The sequence below is a fragment of the Perna viridis genome, chromosome 9, assembly GCF_037379345.1.
Source record: "Perna viridis isolate PV_CMFRI_1.1 ecotype Kerala chromosome 9, ASM3737934v1, whole genome shotgun sequence".
In the NCBI taxonomy this organism is placed as follows: domain Eukaryota; kingdom Metazoa; phylum Mollusca; class Bivalvia; order Mytilida; family Mytilidae; genus Perna; species Perna viridis.
Window position 1 is genome coordinate 35271751 of NC_142453.1, and position 14636 is coordinate 35286386.

General features: G+C 35.0%; 1 protein-coding gene across 5 annotated transcripts in view; it reads right to left on the reverse strand.

The window, feature by feature from the left end:
- The window catches only part of LOC148607980 (uncharacterized), a 28250-nt gene extending 15728 nt beyond the window's left edge, over window positions 1-12522 (reverse strand). For all 5 annotated transcript variants that reach the window (XM_088546539.1, XM_088546536.1, XM_088546537.1 and 2 more), the window contains exons 1-5: window positions 12364-12522; window positions 3785-3898; window positions 2831-2928; window positions 2458-2604; window positions 1921-1941 (exon numbers count right to left, since the gene is read on the reverse strand). In XM_088546539.1, the coding sequence (XP_088402665.1) occupies window positions 1921-1941; window positions 2458-2604; window positions 2831-2928; window positions 3785-3837 (319 nt within the window). In that variant the 5' untranslated portion in view covers window positions 3838-3898; window positions 12364-12522. The remainder of the gene's footprint in view (window positions 1-1920; window positions 1942-2457; window positions 2605-2830; window positions 2929-3784; window positions 3899-12363) is intronic.
- Between the last annotated feature and the right edge of the window lie 2114 nt (window positions 12523-14636).

The following is a 14636-nucleotide window of genomic DNA, read 5'->3' on the forward strand; positions in this document are numbered from 1 at the left end:
TGAAGCAGTGTAGCGAATACAGCCGTCATATTCTGAGACGTTTGTATAATATTGATTTGTTGTGGCATATATCGTTAATTTGATCCTCTATCCTACATAATAACATCTAGATAAGCTGTCCCATACTACCATACATCGTGTACTAAGCTACAACCCTAGATTAATCCTACCAGGAGGAATGACCCGGCCAGCGACAGCTATATCTCAATATAGCCTAGATGACTGAGTGGTCTAGGGCGCTGGACTTTGTGCAGGCGGTGTTGCCATAGATGTCACAGCAGTACGAGTTCGAGTCCCACGAAGGGAACGACCAAAAATTTGCATCGCAAATTTGACAGTTCTCACATCGTTGGGAATTTTTCAGATCTTTCTATACGTATATATCGGGGCCCTGATAATAATATATGGCCTATATAGTCAATTGTAACGAGCCCCTGTATTTGAAACGGAAAATGGGTAATGTTCAATGCTAACCGACCATTTCATCTTTTAATGTAAACTTCCCGTTCTCAAACACGCAAAGAAGCACATTAGAACACATGTGTATGATATTCAAGAGGTACAATTTGATCTGGCATGAAGCTAGAACTATGGTATTATAACGGTAAACATGGCACCAATCAGCAGCTTAATGTGGAGTAGTAATAATGATTACGCAAATCATATGCGAATGTAAAGTACTGAAGTCGCGAACAACATTGGCGGCTTAAAAATTACTTAGTTTTTAAGTAGGATTGCAAATATCAGTATTTGTGAAAACAAGGTTAAAAAACAGACAATGATTTGAAAATCGTATCCTTTACTAATAAATCTATTAAGGACAAGGGATAAATCCATCGGATTTTGTTTGAGAGAATGAGCTTTATAGACTATATTTCAATAAAAAAAACTGGGTCAGCAACACTATTTTTAATCAGAACCTGGGAGTTCTATTATGTCTTGTATCAAATTTTTGTAATGGTGAAAACACTTAGTAAATATTTGTATAAGTTTGTGAAATCGGTAGTAATGGTACCACTAAAACCTTGATTCCCTTGATTAGCCTTTCCAATATTCCAATAACCGAAACCTTAAATATTCTACTCGTTCGTTCATCAAATAAACATAGCAATCTAGCCAAGTCTTTTTTTAATCTTTTATTTTATTTTTTTTTTTATTAATTTAACATCTTTGGTTTCGTTTTATATGATTCGGTCTGTTAAACTTTCTTATATGATATTTTTCTTATGTTATTCAGCGAACAATATTTTCATTGTTTAAGTTTCTGTGAGGAATCTGTTCCTTTCATTAAAATCCGACACTTTATTACAGATACATATACGAACAAAACCAGTTGGCAAATGTAAATACTGTAGGAGGGTGTTTCGGGAAATCACTACCTAGGAATGGAAAATTAACAATAGAGAAATAAAAATCGACTCCTTTGTTATAATATTTTTTTCTAGTGTTATATCGAAATTAAGAAAAGGTGTAATAGTACGGTTTATGTTAGACTCTTTTTAGTAGATGTCTTGAGTTAAGATTATTTGCGTCCACAATTGCATCAAGACATCTAAAAATATTTTTTTAATTTACGCAACAGATCATTTTTGAAAGATCTTTAAAGAAGTTAGCCATTAAATAAAATTCGTAACAGCAGAGGAACAAATCAGTTATGAGAGGATCACAATCAGTCTCCATTGGAATATAAACAACCTGTCTGTATAGAGTATAGAAAACGACTATAAATATTGTGAATTAAAAAATTCAATGCATTGATCGTATCTACATATGTCTAGTTAGTGCATTTACCCCATCCAAAATCACTGAAAAACAGCACTGGAAGTAGTAATTACAAGGAATGATTTGAGAGCCAGATTTATCGAGGCCATTTAATTAAATAAGACTTTTCCTTAAAATATTAGTCAACTGATAACTTACTCGAGTCATTTGTTGTCAAATCTGAAAACAATAAAAAAAATGTGAAACATGTGGTAAATAATTATCTTAATTCAAGTTCTAAATCATTATAAATCTAATTAAAATTAGACCTTTATGCATCAATTGATCAATTCGCTGACTAAAAGACAAGATTGTTTTTTTGCATGTAGTCACTGAATGGAACAATTGATTGGTTACATTTTAATTTATTAAACTTGATTTTTATGTATTAAAGAAATTAATCCGGCTACACAACAGTTTTCCTCAATAAGATGTATTGTATAAGCAAAATGCAGTCCATCGAAAAAGTTTTAATCAGTATGTTACCTGATATAGATCATCATGTTTGTCATAGAGTTTGGTTGAAAAACTGTTATCTTATGTCGATTCTGAGATGCAGGAGTGGATCCAGTAATTTAAAGAAAAAATGGTCCAGGCTACCATTTGTCAATTTTGCCTCAAAATTTTCCACAAAAATGACCCAAAATCCCTCATGGATCCAGTACTGCCAAATAGTTTACTGATCTTAATACTGACCGACAATAGGCACATCGGCATAGCTGTAGTCCACCGACTCAGCAGCGCTATAGCTTGGTTTATCTTGACGTGTAGATTTTCGGAACAACAGGGGGCTCGCACGGGGAGTGGGGATACGTTTTGGTTTGTTCTGTTTCCTCTTGCACTCTGTTTAAATCAAACATGAATTTATTGGCCAGTTTTTATCAAAATTAATAGAAGGTTATTACTTATTAGACAAATTCTGTCCATTTCAATTAAACAAACTTTTATGCATCCAACTTGATGTTAAATACAATTCTAAATAATCTTTAAAATAAATTGTATAAGTTATCTTATTTTAACATATTCTGTAAATCCATGCACTGATCAATGCATTGCTTGTAATACTTACTTTTCCAAGCACAGAATAACCCGACTCCAATTATGACAACTCCAAACAAAATCCATCCTGCTATCATCAAAGTGTAGAATATGGTTGTGGAATCCTCACTGAAAAAATGTTATGAATCAAAATTGTTTGGTATATTTGTATTCGATAATATTTCTTGAACAACTATTATATTGGGCCATGGGGGATATTAAAGGTATTCCTAGGTTTTGGTTTGGATCAAAAACAGTTTCTTTTGTCATTATCATAAATATATTATAATAATTATGTATATACATCTATAATTGGTTTATTATGAAATAATCCTTATAAATACGGCAACACTAGGACTATTGAAGAGGTATTCCCTCTATATCAAACCCTTAATCCCACCCCTTTATGTAACTCAATACAGTGTATGGAGTTCTAGATTTTGATGAGTAATGAATTATTTGTGTAAAGTTTCCACATGTCCTAGGAAGCAGAATTAATGACCCAACTGATGGAAGGAGTAATCAAGGGAACCAAGGTTATAGCGGTAATCAAAGGAATATAATCCAGGGAAAAAGACCAGACATGGAAAACAGACATACACAACAAAGAACATAAAGTAACTAAAATCATACATACAGAGTAACAAAAGCAAATGAGCAACTCGGACTCCACTAAAAACTGGGAGCATGAACCAGGTGCACCGGTAGGGTAAGCGTCCTCTGCTTTTCTAGAAACACCCGCCGAGTTGCTCATAAAATGTCAAGTCCGGGGTAGACGAAAGAGGAAAGGAAAACTACGACACATTAAACAAATCAGTTTTAAGGGCGCAGATGGATACATCGTAACTATCCAAGAGTTCAACAATGATAACAGGATGTTGATACATGTTTTTTTTTGAAGTGATACTAAAATCGATTTGTGCAGTGCCTTGTTTTTACATTTGCCAATACTCATAAATCTTGTTTGATTTCTATTTTTTGTTACCTTTCAATCCTATTGCCTGTGGTGTTGTAATTCCCAGTTCCGTTCGCCTCCATTGTCAATACGGCTACATTACACAGACTGTGTGCGCATGTCCACGTCACAAGAGGTTAAATACTACAACAAATAAACAAATAAACATGTATATATTTTGTTTCAGAATTTAACAGCGTGTTTTAATGATTAATCTAAAGTTTTACTCAAAAAAGTAACAAGCCTAACTTAAAAAGTCTTTATTATGTGACTTGACGCATATTATTAATCTTATATGGAATAGATCATCGTAACATTGGATGTTACGTGGCACTTTTGTAAAATATACTGAGGAACAACTGTGGTTCCATGAGGAACCTAAATAATCCAGAGATATTGTGAGAATACATTGTATTGATGTTAATCCAACGAGACCTAAATTATAACTGACTATATTACAGTACAAATATTGCATGGAAAAACTGCAGGTACGCCCTTGCGAGAAAATGCTGACATATTCACGAAATACTTTGCTAATATAAACAAAGACCGGATATATGAATAATTGAGGTCAAGTCTTTGAACAATTTCAATTACAGTTCCAAATAGTTTGTTAGAGGAAGGTATGCTCTAGATATGAAATAGGTCATCGTAACACTTTTCAAAATTAGCTTTCTATTTGTTTTTAAACTGTCCGAAAAACATGCAATACTTTTATTGACAAGACTTGTTGATTGACACTAAGTGGTCAGTTATATAGACTGATAGAGTAATCAAGAGAACCAAGGTTATAGCGGTAATCAAAAGAATGCAATTCAGGGACAAAGACCAGACATGGAAAACCGACATACACAACAAAGAACATAAAGTAACTAAAATCATACATACAAAGTAACAAAAGTAAATGAGCAACTCGGACTCCACTAAAAACTGGGAGCATGGACCAGGTGCACCGGTAGGGTAAGCGTCCTCTGCTTTTCTAGGAACACCCACCGAGTTGCTCATAAAAAGTCAAGTCCGGGGTAGACAAACAAGGAAAGGAAAACTATGACCCGTTGAATAAATCAGTTTTCATGGTGTTGATGGATACACCATAACGATCCACGAGTTCATGATGACGACCATAAAACTTCTGTAGTGATGACTTCAATCTTGTAGCAACATAACCCTATTCCAGAAGCCTATTTGTTAGAGTTCTAGCGCGATACAAAAAGTGTGCGTAGTTTCGGCGAGCTCTGGCATAACGTATGAGTTGTGATGTGAACACTCCATACGCAGGAGCCGAAGGGATGTTGCCACAGATGAAAGGAAAGTTGACAATTCTGAATGAAAAGTCATCACGCTTGTCGTAAAGTTTGGTCAATAGTTTTCCTTTACCATCGATTTCTAAGTGTAGGTCAAGATATAAGGCCGACTTCACAGTGTCTGTAGTATCCTTTATCTCAAGTTCTTTTGGGTAGATGCGATGTATCAAATTAGGATTGTTTAAAGATAACACGTCATCTATATAGCGGAAACTAAGATTGGAGGATCTAGCTAAACAATATTTTTTCTTTCTGATCAGATCAGCTATAAAGTCAGCCTCATAAGAGTGAAGGAATAGGTCAGCTAGTAAAGGAGCACAATTTGTTCCAATTGGAATGCCGACCGTTTGTTGAAAAACACGTCCACCACACTGGACAAATATGTTGTCGATTAAAAATTCTTGCATCTTCCTCTGTATATTTGGAAGATGATTGGGAATTATTTCTTGCAAAGTATGAGGAATCTCTACCAATAACTATATATTTGTATCTAGGTGTACCATCTTTTTTGGAAAAAACAACTATGTATAATGTTTTTAAGTCGGGATTTTAACTGAGTATGGGGAATAGAAGTATACAGTGTTGAAAAATCATAGGTTTTAATGCTATTATATTCAGAAAATAGTCTTGAACTGATTGTCTCCAAACGATCTTTCGAATTTTTCAGGATCCACATTGAATTAATACCACTACGGGAGTAACAAGTGTTGTGGTAGGACTGCAGACCCTCTTTGACAGTTGTGAGTATAGTAGTTAAAAGTTTTGAAAGAGGTTTGGTGGTACATTTTGCAGATCCAGCTATGAAACGTTGTTTGTATGGATTCTTGTGAAGTTTAGGAATCCAGTACATAGACGGTAAATCACAATCATCGTCCTTGGTAGAGAGACCAAAAGAGGATAGTACAGATTTATGGTTTTCCACAATCTCTTCTTTGGAAAGAGTGGTAGCAGTGTAGGTCTTATCACTGCTATTATTTTCTACGTCTACCTCTGATAATAAACATTGGATATAAAACGTTTTGCAGACAAACACAATGTTGTTTTGGGCTTTGTCTGCTGGTACGACAACATACTTGTCATGTATAGCAGACAATGTTTTTGCTACATCGGGGTCTTTGAAAACTGATGTAGCCTTGGCACTCATTGACCTACTTAAAACTTTCATTCGTTTCAAAATTAAAGATCTCACGGCCTTTAACCACTCTGACAGAGAATCAATGTCTTCTTGTTCTCGTTTTATCCATTTTCTTGCATAGTCCTCGACAGCATCCATAAGAACTTTAAACTGATAATATGAAAACGCCATAAATGCAGGTTAACCAATTATTGATGTCTGAGATGTTCCAATAACTAACAGTTTTGTGGGCTTTTTCAAAAAAAGCGAGACTTCTTGTCCTAAAAAGACTTTGTGAGTTTCTGTCTAATATGCGAGTAAATTTTAGTCGGTTGAGTATATTGTGAGTTAATATACAAAACTCAGTAGGGAGAAAAAACATCCTCAATGTTATCAATGAAAAAATAAGTTGGAATTGACATATTTTACATGTCCCCAAAACATGAACAGATGAAATACACTTCGAAATTGACCTATTTTCGGATTCAAATGTAAATGATACATTATTTCTGATCATAACAAGATACTCAAAATTAATATCCACAAAAGATTTGATCAATTTATCTTCCATAATCGATGTAAAATTACATTTTGTAGTTGTCCCCGAAACCTGGTCCACTAAGAAACGATTTTACTTTTGTTGCTAATATAATTGCATCCCTTGTTACCATGGAAGTGTCTTACTACTAATACTATATCCTAGTAATAACATGGCAGCCTGCTGGAAGTCAAAATGAACAAGTAAAGAAAATACTTGGTAAGCAGAGAGCACCCGTATTTTTTTACTTGTCCACTTGGTAACATCGATTTTAACATACATACACATATTGAAGCTTTTATCAAACATATCAGAAAATTGTTGAAGTAATGTTAGTGGCTAAATTTCACGCGTTTTCCCGTAAATATGTACCCTACAAAACGGTTAACTACGAAACGAGTTTTTGTTAATTATCAATCCGAGAGTAACCATGTCATCAGCTTCGCTACATTCTACAGACTCAAACTGTTGGTGCAAAACGTGTGAAAATCTTGGATTCATGATTAAAGACCTGTACAGAAATGACGCCATTACCACTACATGCATGGATGCCATAGTCGAGCAAGTTGTATGTTCGACACAAAACATTAATTGCCTGTATGGGAAATGTGGCGTATGTAAGGAGAAACAAATTATAAAGAAAACCCTTTGATTAAAACAAAATATTAACTTACAGTGAGTGGGTTACAGAGGAAGAGACCAGGGAACTTCAGAGGAGTGGAGAAGTAAAAGATGTTTCAGTTACGACAAAGAAAGAAGTAGAAATAGCTTTAGGGTACCTACTGGATCGTGTCCACGATGAGACATTCCTACAATATGAAAAACCAATTTCGCCATTACAAAGTAGTCAGACAAACTCTTAAATCAACTGAATGCTTTATCCATATTGACTTTGCCGAACAATGAAGTACAAAGCAAACATTGTGGGGCTTCGAAGTCGCAGATAACACTCCAAACTGGATACTTTGTAACAGGCTCCATGGAAACAATACATTCGTGTTGTGGCATATCAGACATTCTGCAGCATGACCCAATCACAGTATGGGCATTCCGTCGTCCAATATTACAGAACATCAGGGAGCTTTTCTCTGAGGCAGACATCCTGCATTTCTACAGCGGGCTGCCGGTCATGGAAAAGGTATTTCCGATGGAATCGGAGCTGTAATGACGCGTTATGCAGACATGCGAGTAAGACATGGTCACGATGTAACAAACGCGTCTTCTTGAATTGAACAAGTAACGAAGTCAAGTGAAAAAGTACAGTTGTACGAAATCGATGAACACATGGTCAGAAGAATAGAATAAAGATAAAAGATAAAACAGTAAAGACAATTCCAGGGACAATTAAAATGCATCAATTGTTTATAGAGAATCCAGGAGTGGTAAAACACAGTGAGACAAGCTGTTTATGTGAAAAAACAAACTGTTACACTGGTCATAAATTGACCGAGTTCAAGTGTTCTGTTAACAAGATAAATACTTCTGGAGACAGCATTGAAGATGATACCGTCGATAATTCAGAAATGGAGACTGAACAAAATACAATAGAAAAACCAAGTGAGAAGTCCAATGTAACGTCAAAGGAATTCATACATGAAGATCCGAACGGAATCCGACGAAAAGAAGGCAGATATCGAAGATATGTCAAGACATTCCACCAATGCAAGAATTTTGATGAGCTCAAAGAAAAGTGTGCTAATGTCCAAGAGCAACTCAACAATATTAGTTTAACTATTAAAAGTAGTCAAGAATATTCGGTCGATACAATATCTACCGAATTCCTCCCAAGAGATCTGAAAGAGGATGGAGATGTGGCAGTAAAAGTTCGTGCTGATGGTGACTGCTGGTAATGTTTTCATTTACGGCAATGTCAAGCATCCCTCTGAAATTAGAAAAATAATTATTGTCGAACAGGTCTTAAATGAGGATGTCTACCTAGACGAACAAAAAATGTTACAAGGATACGAACACGATAGACAGTCCAAGAATCTCGTGAAAAGCTATGCAATGTACTCCGATAAGTATATGCATGATAGAAGACTTTCGAATGATGCAATTCAAGAAATATATAGGAGACAAATAATGAAAATCACTAAAGAAAAGACATATATGGATATTTGGCAGATTCATAGTTTAGCCAGCGTCTTGAAAATGCCTATTTGCTCCATTCAACCTGAGCTTGGAAATCCATTGTAAGAGGACATATGAACAGGATAGTTTATTCTAGAGACCCGGAATCAGCTTTAGTGGCAAACATCTTCTGGACAACAACCCGTATAGATATAAACAACAATAATTGGGTGCCTAATCACTTTGTACCTGTTCTACCATTAGATATGTCCAGAAACACACGAAACGAACACATTACTGTTAGATTAGCGTACAAGGACTCAGTGACCATCCCAAGAATCCTTCAAGCTTCAAATTCTATCTATGTTGATACTGATGATACTGTAGAGAACTATGTTATTTCATACATTAAATCAACAAACTTAATATATGGATTAGAATGCAACTTATGTGGTTTAATATATGTCGGAGAGACGCAAGAACGATTAAATAAAAGAATGTGTGATCATCGTTCGGGAATGAACACCACCAAATTCCCGACAGTTTATCAATACTTTAATTAACAAGATCATTCAATCCTCTCCAAGAAAGTTCGTATTTAAAAAATAAATTACCATCCTACGAACAGGCCCGTTCTAAGTTAAAACTATCGTAGGGAAAGAGAGGATTACTGGATACGCAGACTAGGTACTGCAATACCTTACGGATGCAATGACAACATCAAAAGTATAGGAAACCTTTCAAGCCAATATAACAAAAGCATAAATGTGATGAATTTATTTGACAAAAATCCAAGACGGGAAAGGAGTCATGGCCATCGCCACTATACGTCACCTAAGTTACATGATGTCTCCATAGATGGTCTCCGTCCTTTCATACAAAAACCTCTTGGACTTCATCACATTAGAACCAAACTTTATTCTATACCTCTCACTCTACTACACTCCCTTTACAAAACAAGTCTTGACACTCCTGTTTCTGACCATACCTCATCATTATACAGACTTGTTGCCATCAATTTGGATATTGGTTTCCACAGATTCTTTAAACCAGTTTGTGTGAAAAGTCAAGATGAAGAAAAACGATCATTTCTTCCACTACCGTTTGTCAACAAAGGTATAGATGCAATTAATTTGGCTAACATCCTCCATCACAAAAACGTTACCAACAAAATTCCCCAATATTTCAAAGACAAATCCATACCAATTATTTCATATTCCTATACTTCACCTATTGCATCCAAAATTTTCAATTATAAAAGGCTATTGCAGCACCTCGAGATTGAGGACTTCAAGGCTAAACCACCTGACTGTTCTTGCAAAACCTTTCCATTCAAATATGGTCCTTCTGGTCACGTCGTTACGGGATATTTAAACATTATCAAAAACAAATCTCTGCGTAATATCCTTTCTAAAGGTCCCAAGTACCGTGAACCACGCTCCATAAATTGGAATTATAACTTTAAAGTTCTTATGGATGCCGTCGAGGACTATGCAAAAAAATGGATAAAACGAGAACAAGAAGACAATGATTCTCAGTCAGAGTGGTTAAAGGCCGTGAGGTCTTTAATTTTGAAACAAATGAATGTTTCAAGTAGGTCAATGAGTGCCAAGGCTACATCAGTTTTCACCGATGTAGCAAAAACATTGTCTACTATACATGACAAATATGTTGTCGTACCAGCAGACAAAGCCCACAGCAATATTGTTTTTGTCTGCAAAACGTTTTACATCCAATGTTTATTATCAGAGGTAGACGTAGAAAATAATAGCAGTGATAAGACCTATACTGCTACAACTCTCTCCAAAAAAGATATTGTGGAAAACCATAAATCTCTGCTATCCTCTTTTGGTATCTCTACCAAGGACGATGATTGTGATTTACCGTCTATGTACTGGATTCTTAAACTTCACAAGAATCCATACAAACAACGTTTCATAGCTGGATTTGCAAAATGTACCACCAAACCTCTTTCAAACCTTTTAACTTCTATACTCACAACTGTCAAAGAGGGTTTCCAGTCCTATCACAACACTTGTTACTCCCGTAGTGGTATTAATTCAATGTGGATCCTGAAAAATTCGAAAGATCGTTTGGAAACAACTAGTTATCTGAATATAATAGCATTAAAACCTATGATTTTTCAACACTGTATACTTCTATTCCCCATACTCAGTTAAAATCCCGACTTAAAAACATTATACATCGTTGTTTATCCAAAACAGATGGTACACCTAGATACAAATATATAGTTATTGGTAGAGATTCCTCATACTTTGTAAGAAAGAATTCCCAATCATCTTCCAAATATACAGAGGATGATGTTTGCAAAATGCTGGAATTTTTAATCGACAACATATTTGTCCAGTGTGGTGGACGTGTTTTTCAACAAACGGTCGGCATTCCAATGGGAACAAATTGTGCCCCTTTACTTGCTGACCTATTCCTTCACTCTTATGAGGCTGACTTTATAGCTGATCTGATCAGAAAGAAAGAATATGGTTTGGCTAGATCCTCCAATCTCAGTTTCCGCTATATAGATGACGTATTATCTTTAAACAATCCTAATTTCGGGGATTTGATACATCGCATCTACCCAAAAGAACTTAAGATAAAGAATACTACAGACACTGTGAAGTCAGCCTCATATCTTGACCTACACTTAGAAATCGATGGTAAAGGAAAACTATTGACCAAACTTTACGACAAACGTGATGACTTTTCATTCAGAATTGTCAACTTTCCTTTCATCTGTGGAAACATGCCTTCGGCACCTGCATATGGAGTGTTCATATAACAACTCATACGGCGGGTGTTTCTATAAAAGCAGAGGACGGTAATCCTACCGGTGCACCTGGTCCATGTTCCCAGTTTTTAGTGGAGTCCGAGTTGCTCATTTACTTTTGTTACTTTGTATGTATGATTTTAGTTACTTTATGTTCTTTGTTGTGTATGTCTGTTTTCAATGTCTGGTCTTTGTCCCTGGGTTACATTCTTTTGATTACCCTATAACCTTGGTTCCCTTGATTACTCATTCCATTTCTAATTTCATCTTACACCAAACCCTACTCCCTTTAATAAATCGAATGAATTCATAGCCTCCAAATAAAAGGACCACACGTTTCTCGCCAGCATAGACCTGTAATTACAGGTCTCTGTCGCCACGAAGCAAGAAAATGTGTATTCATACAAGTGTTCAATGATTTTCTGATACACAAATATCTAGTATATGAAAATGGTAGAAACATCCACATGTTCAAGTAAGTAATGCTTTAAATAATAATGTTAATTACACTTTAATCAGTTATACCTTTGAAAAGCTTATGATGTTTTAAATATATATGTATATGTCTTTTAACGGTTCTTAATGAATTTCACTTGTGACGCACTAGATTCCGTCATACACAAATATGTTCAGCAAAATTAACTCATACTATAATGAATGTCAAAATTAAATACTTGTCGCTGCGCTTACAAAAATTGCAAAAACAATGTAAATGCTTATTTTGATAGTATAATATTGTGCATTGAAGCAAACTTCACAGAAAAATAATTATATTGTCCGAGGTAAAAAATTTCTTACCTTTCAGCATATTCATTCTCATTGCAGGCTAACAGGAAAACAAGTGCATGACACTGTTGTGGTGAAAGCCGAAATCACAGCGACTAAATTTAGAAGAAAAAAAATGAATGGCACTCCTCGCCAATGTGTATTGGGGATTTCTAATTTTCTGCATTTAATACGTGGGCGTTTAAAAACACTGACAGTATTAAATATAATTGCACATAAGAGTCTGGCAGCGTTGAGAGATAGATGTGCCCTTTTGTAAATAACTCGTATATTATAAATTCGTGAAATGCTTGTATTTATTCGTAATGAATCATGAACTGTTATCGTAAATGCAGATCCCATTCATTCTAAATAAATTATAAAGTGATTGTTTATATTCGTATAATCTAAACCAACCGTATAACACACGCAAATCAATCGTTAAACAGTCGCAAGGTCTCATATTAGTTTATCTTGGATATTCGTAATTAATACCCCTTCACATACACGCATCTTTCTAAAGAAACCTTTCGAATCTCCAAACAATTTACAAGATTCGTAATACTAACAAGAATATCCTTGCGAATGAAGCCACTTTTGCGAGTAAAACGATTGGTTACGATTATGAACGATCACTTTACGATTTACTAAGAATGAATGCAATGCGTTTACGATAACAGTTCACGATTCATTGTGATTTTATACGATCAATTTACGAATGCATATGATATTGTTAAGAAAAATTGCGAGTGCAATGTGACTTGTTACGTTTACGGATAATGAACGAAATCAGTGGATTACGACAATATAATGAATACTTACTGTTTAGTTACGAGTGTTTTACAAACAGTAATGATTTTTCAAATGGATTGCATTTAGTCATATAAATTCAAGCCATACAGCCTAACAAATCATTCGTATAAACTCGCAAAGTGCTCGCTTGAATTCGTTTCTACGAATGCTGACGACTTTAAATACGATTGCTTGCGAATGACTTGTAAAGATTCGTATGTGAAGAGATTCGTGAGAAAAAATAGTGTACACGTGTATGCGAAGGGGTGTAACTGCCATAGTCCTTTTAATTACGCCATGAATAATTTGGTGATTGGTAAATCCAAACAAAAGGTATTATACATGTATTTGAAATGAAATTTTGAAGATTGAACACTGTCCTTTACATGTTTTGCAGGGTCGATTGAACATATTGTTAAATTTTCTTGTTAATTCGCGAGTGACTCGCTTGGTGAGAGCAAGGATTTTATAGTAGACTATAAAATTCAAATCCTTTGTGAGAGTAATAAAAAACCAACCCAAAACAATATTATTACAATAAATCAGGGACAAAACAATTTTTTATGCCAGATTTTTGTCGTGGACGATATTAACGTACTGATAACAGAAAGTGGGTCATTTAAACTGTTGATTGTTACGTCATGAAAAAAAGGATATGTAAGAGACATTTGAGAATGCTTGCTGGATCTAGTAGAAAACACAGGAAGTACTGTGGCACCTGACACATTATAAAAAATACTGTATCTTAAATACACTACATGTTAACTGAAACATGATCTTACAAATGTGTCAAAATAATTTCCACACTGGTTAAAATGTGCATTTTGTTAGGGACAGAAATCATGTTATGTGAATGTTTCGGGAGATATAGCAGTTTATGGATTGAAATATTTAGTATAATGGCCATCCAAACTGACGAGAATGTTTGGGCTAACGCCGATTTGTTTTAAAATGACTTATGAATTGATGGCAAATTTATGAACACCTCATGTGTACTGTCTTTTCTCCACATTTTCATGTAAATTGTGAATATACTCTTTTATGTATAACCCCCAATTTGACATGGAAATATTTTCGTTCCCATTTTTTAATTTCATCCAAATTCATCCAAAACTCATTTTGATATAGAGACTTCTTTGGCTGGGATTCTAAGAGAGTTTCGGAGTTAAAATTCCCCCCTAATTATGTTTATTTTGTGTCGGCAAAAATGAATAATGAATATCCCGGTAGCAACTTTTTTAAGCCGGAAACCCCGTGCCTTATTAAACCACACAACTAATTTTTAAGCATAGTATAGAATCACCATACCTAATTGTACACCAACCTATTCACACGTAATGTTTAAAACGAAAGCTGTCAATACACAGACAACCTTTAGAATTTAATTGTAAAGGATATATACAAGAAAATTTTAGACATATAAATACGTCGTCAGTGACGGGTCTGTAAAGGGTCTCCGACTCACTGATTTTCTTGTGTCTTTTCTTGCATGCGTTAGTCTTAAACAATTAAAC